Source organism: Tursiops truncatus, chromosome 5 (genome assembly GCF_011762595.2).
Source record: "Tursiops truncatus isolate mTurTru1 chromosome 5, mTurTru1.mat.Y, whole genome shotgun sequence".
In the NCBI taxonomy this organism is placed as follows: Eukaryota; Metazoa; Chordata; class Mammalia; order Artiodactyla; family Delphinidae; genus Tursiops; species Tursiops truncatus.
Window position 1 is genome coordinate 553640 of NC_047038.1, and position 4165 is coordinate 557804.

General features: G+C 70.3%; 1 protein-coding gene across 2 annotated transcripts; it reads right to left on the bottom strand.

The window, feature by feature from the left end:
* Nucleotides 1–334: 334 nt before the first annotated feature.
* On the bottom strand, nt 335–3946 carry SPON2 (spondin 2). Of its 2 annotated transcripts, XM_033856478.2 has the most exons (6): nt 3686–3936; nt 3036–3261; nt 2450–2673; nt 2180–2371; nt 1907–2078; nt 335–746 (listed from the first exon to the last, which is right to left on the bottom strand). In XM_033856478.2, the coding sequence occupies exons 2-6, from the start codon at nt 3256–3258 to the stop codon at nt 562–564; spliced, it is 996 nt and encodes a 331-aa protein (XP_033712369.1). In that variant the 5' UTR covers nt 3259–3261; nt 3686–3936; the 3' UTR covers nt 335–561. The 2 variants fall into 2 exon arrangements, with proteins under 2 accessions (XP_033712369.1, XP_073660836.1); XM_073804735.1 differs by lacking the exon at nt 1907–2078 and having other exon boundaries at nt 3686–3946.
* Nucleotides 3947–4165: the final 219 nt, after the last annotated feature.

Below are 4165 nucleotides of genomic sequence, written 5' to 3' on the forward strand. Positions count from 1 at the left end.
TCCCCTGAGGGACCAGCCGGGATCCACAGCAGCAGGACGAGGTCGTGAACCCCGACCTCAGACAAGGGCTAGGGCAGGTCGGGAGTGAGGCCTCAGGGCCCCCCCTGCGAGGCCAGGGGCCTCGATGGTCAGAGGCCCGGGGGGGGGCGGTAATGCTGGTCCTCTGAGTTCCCCATGTGCCGTGTGTGTGCGCGCCGCGTGTGTGTGCGCGTGGTGGTCCACTGGCTCCTCCCCGCAGGGTGACACCTGCTCATCAGGGAAGTCTGGTGGCCCATCTGCCGGCCCCGCCTTCACCCGGCGCCTGCCCAGGACACACAGACCACAGCACTGGGTGTCAGGTCTCCTTCTGGTCTTTATTCAAGAGCTGGGATGGGAACGCGAGGAGGCAGGTGTTGGTCTCGCGCCGGCGACCCGGCGGCCCCGGGCGGCTGCCTGGCGACCAGGTCTGAGGTATTTCACGGCCGGGGTGTGGCTCTCGTGCAGCGCGGCCGCCGGGCCGGGGGCCAGTCTCTGCGCGGAGGTCGCCGGCGGCGGGGCTCAGGGGGCTCGGAGGCCCCGGCGTCAGACGCAGTTGTCGGGGACGCACGGGGCCTCCTCCTCCAGCCCCGGGCAGGGCGCCCCGTGGTTGGCGGGCCGCGCACGGACGTAGCGCGTCCTGCTCTTGGCCCCGGGCCGCCCGCACGGGCCTGCGCACAGCCCCCAGGACGACCACAGCGACACCTCGCAGTCCAGCGGCGTCTCCGGAGCTGGGGGCGCAAGGAGGACGGTGAGCGAGGCGGGGCTGCGGGAGAGGAAGGGGGTCCTCGCCCGACACCGCCTCCGAACTTGGCCGGGAAACTCCTGATTTTATCATTGCGCTTTCCAGCCACCTCCAGGGCGACGCCACCAAGCACACCCCCGAAAAGCCACCCCCGAGCGACTGGGTGAAGGTTTCCGCCCTGAGAGCCCGATGCCGGCTGGATCCCCGCTCTCCGGGGTGCGGGGCGTGGGGCTGGGGGAGAGCGGAGATCCTGTCGTGAAACGTTCTCTGACGTGGGCACAGACCGGCAGGGTCTCCACCGCTGCGCTGCTGTTCCAGGTGCGGACCCTTCGGGAGGCTGGCCACACTGGGGCCGCGGCCCCCCTCGCTCGCCCGGCACCTGCGCACCGCTCGCCCCTCCCCCGCGGGCGGCACCGCCCCCACCGACCCGCTGCCAGGAGGGCACACAGGGGTCAGCGGGGACACCGGGCGGGGCCTGGGGCCTCTCCGACTCACTCTGGGCTGTGGAAGTGTGAAAGGCTTTCAGTTGAAAATGCTGGGCACGAGTTAACTCTTCAGTTTGGAGTCGAATGAACCAAATCCCAAATCTCTCAGAACCAGCGTCCCAACCAAATGCTCCCATCCTGCTTTTGAAGCCGCTCGGAGACGCGGGTTCACGCAGCCCCGTTGGCGCTGCCCCGCCCTCTGAGCACCCGCAGCCTCTCCCGGTTTGACCCGTCCTCACACTCCACGCGGCCACGCAACCCAGCTCTGTGGCCTGGCGACGGGTGCTGTGCGTGGGGCGGGCCGGCGGCGCAGGGCTGAGCCCTGGACCAAGGGCCCTGGGGGCGGGGCGCACGCGGGGGCGGGGCTGCCCCTGTGAAAGCAGCGGGTGTCACTTCACAGGCGTTCCCCCTGGGGCGGGCACTGGCCTTCGAGGGTTATTTAGGGTGAGAGGTAAGAGCTGGAGCGGGAGCTCAGGGCCAGGTGATGTCCGAGCAAGTCCCGACTGACCCCCAAACCCAAGTGCTGCTCCTGCTCCGGCGCAGCCAGTGGTGAATGTCGCGGCTGCCCGCCAGCCCGAGCGCCTGCAACCCAGGAGCACGCATGTGAAGCGGGGCTGGGGGGTGGCCGTGGGCGCTACGGAGGGGTGGGAGCTGGGCTCACCTGGCAGGCTGTCGGCGACCTCGTTGCCCCCGCCCCCGAAGCCCGGGGCGGGCGGGAAGGCCCTGGGGCTGTGCGGGAGCCGCGCCAGGGTCACCGTAGCGATGGGAGGCAAAGACTTAAGCCGCGGGTAGTAGAAGGAGTTCGCGGGGTGGCTGGGAGAGGAGGCCGTGATCTGCAGGAGGGGCCCGGCCCGGAGATGGGTCAGGAAGGGCCAGCCCCGCCCCCTCACTGTCCTCCCGGGGAGCGCCGCCCAGAGAGCTGCCATCCCCTCACCTCGGTCACCGTGTCCTGCGGGACGGTCGCGAACTTGGGGGATGAGAAGGTGAAGCCGCTGTCGGTCCCGGCATCGTAAGGGTGGAGGTCCACCACCACCTGCTCCCTCCAGCGGCCCCCGTCACACAGGTCCAGGCTGTCGATGCCCACGAACCAGTCGGGGCTGGGGACGATGCGGACCACGAAGGACACCTGGGGGCCGAGGGCTCAGCGGCAGCCCCCGCGCCCCCCTCCTGCCCGCCCGCCCACCGTCCACGCCGCCCCACTCACGAGCGAGTGCCTGGAGTGGGCCTCAAACTCCGCGGACGTCTGCCCAGTGCCGCTGGGCACGGCTGGGGCCGAGAACACGCCATGCACGCTCTGCAGCTTCTCCCCGGCAGCTTCCATCTCCCGCATCAGTGCCCAGGCCTCGCTGCGCTCCGCGAAGTCCCTCAGCCCATTGCTCACATACTGGCCCTTCCTCCACAGGCTGTAGTCGGGGCTGTGCGCTGCCCCTGCGCACCACCACCACCCACCCGTGTAAGCATCACCCCTGGGCACCGTCCCGCCCCTCGTGGGGCCGGGCGGGATGTCCCGCAGGTGGCCTCACACTGCCCGGCGCCTCGCGGGTAGGACGGGCAGCCGGCCGGCCCTTCCCGTGACCCAGGCCACCCTGCCCCGCCACGTCCCCGAAGCCCAGGACACTGCTGCTGGCACACAGTAGGCACTCAGCCAGGGCCTCCTGCACTGAAGTGAATTGGGTGAGGTCCCCTCCACGCTGTGAAGTGTGGGGCCACGGTCAGATGACCGTACCCTCCCGAGCAGTGGGGGTCACCGCCAGGCCCGCCGGGCACGGGACGGCAGGGACTGCACTCACCCAGCAGGGATGACCACTGCGCGGGTGGGCGGAACAGCGGGTACTGCTTGGGGAAGGATGCCTGGCTCCACTTGCCCGTGAAGGTGATGCTGTACTTGGCCAGGGGCTGGGCCGTGCACATGGACTCTCCCCCCAGCGGCTGGCCGGCCGAGCAGCCAAGTGTGGCCAGGAGGAGGGCCCAGAGGGCTCCGCCCCAGGGGGCAGCCGGACTCGGGGTTCCCATCACCTACGAGAAGGGGGGCCACATGCTGCACCGCTGGTCCCCGATGCCCTGCGCACGGCCCCTGGTTACAGGTCCCCGAGGACGCCGGGCACCTCCCTCCACGTTCCCTCTCCAGGCTCCAGCTGGGCCTCACCCCGTGGCTGGAAAGCCAAGCCGTGTTGGGTTACAGGAACCCAAGGTGCCTGGCCGGTTACACCTGGCACGGAGCTCACAGCCAGCTCAGCGCCCTGCGGCTTTCCTGGGGGAAACACCTCTGGCGCTGCCGTCTGAGGGAACCCCGGGAACCAAGAGGGTCGCCGTGCCCCGGACTAGATGGGCCTCCCTCTTGGGGTGCTGCCCCTCTTGGGGTGCTGCGGGTTTCTGGGCGGGGGCAGCGCCAGGAGGCCAGTGCGGCTGCGGGGCCGGGGCCAGCGCACGCAGTACTCACCCAGCAAGAGCGACTGGAGGCTGTGGGCAGCCGAACGTCCCAGCACGAGCCCAGAGCTCCAATTTATGCTGCAGGCGCGGCACCCAGCCGGCCAATGAGGCCCCAGGTCCGCCACCGTGGCCGCCGGAGAGGAGCGGCAGATAGGACGCGGGGAGAGGGAGAGAAAGGGACCTCAGTGCTGGAGCTGGCCTGGCCGCCCGCCTGCTCTGACGCGAGCAGATGCTGCTTCAGCGCTGAGGTCACTCCTCCCTTGGGCGCCGGCCACTCGCCGCACCCCTTCCTTTGTCTTTTCCTCCCGCCCCCCCTCTCCCCCCAGTTCTCTCCTTTCCCATCAGGCCCTCCCTGGCGTCTCCCCGGAGGGGGTGCCAAAGGCAGCAGCTGGGAAGAGAGCTGGGCCAGGGCCGCCAGCGCGCACTGCCCGCAGGGCAGGCTGGGACGTGGGGGCCACAGTCAGGCCTGACACCTGTCCGTCTGAGTGCT

What these genes read in the sequence shown, in the direction of transcription:
- SPON2 (XM_033856478.2), bottom strand. Translation starts at nt 3,258, where the DNA reads ATGGGAACCCCGAGTCCGGCTGCCCCCTGGGGCGGAGCCCTCTGGGCC. An exon ending in CGCAGGACACGGTGACCGAG is followed by an intron (nt 2,079 to 2,179) that starts GTGAGGGGATGG and finishes CCCCTCCTGCAG; the next exon opens with ATCACGGCCTCCTCTCCCAG. An exon ending in GGTCGCCGACAGCCTGCCAG is followed by an intron (nt 747 to 1,906) that starts GTGAGCCCAGCT and finishes TTGCGCCCCCAG; the next exon opens with CTCCGGAGACGCCGCTGGAC.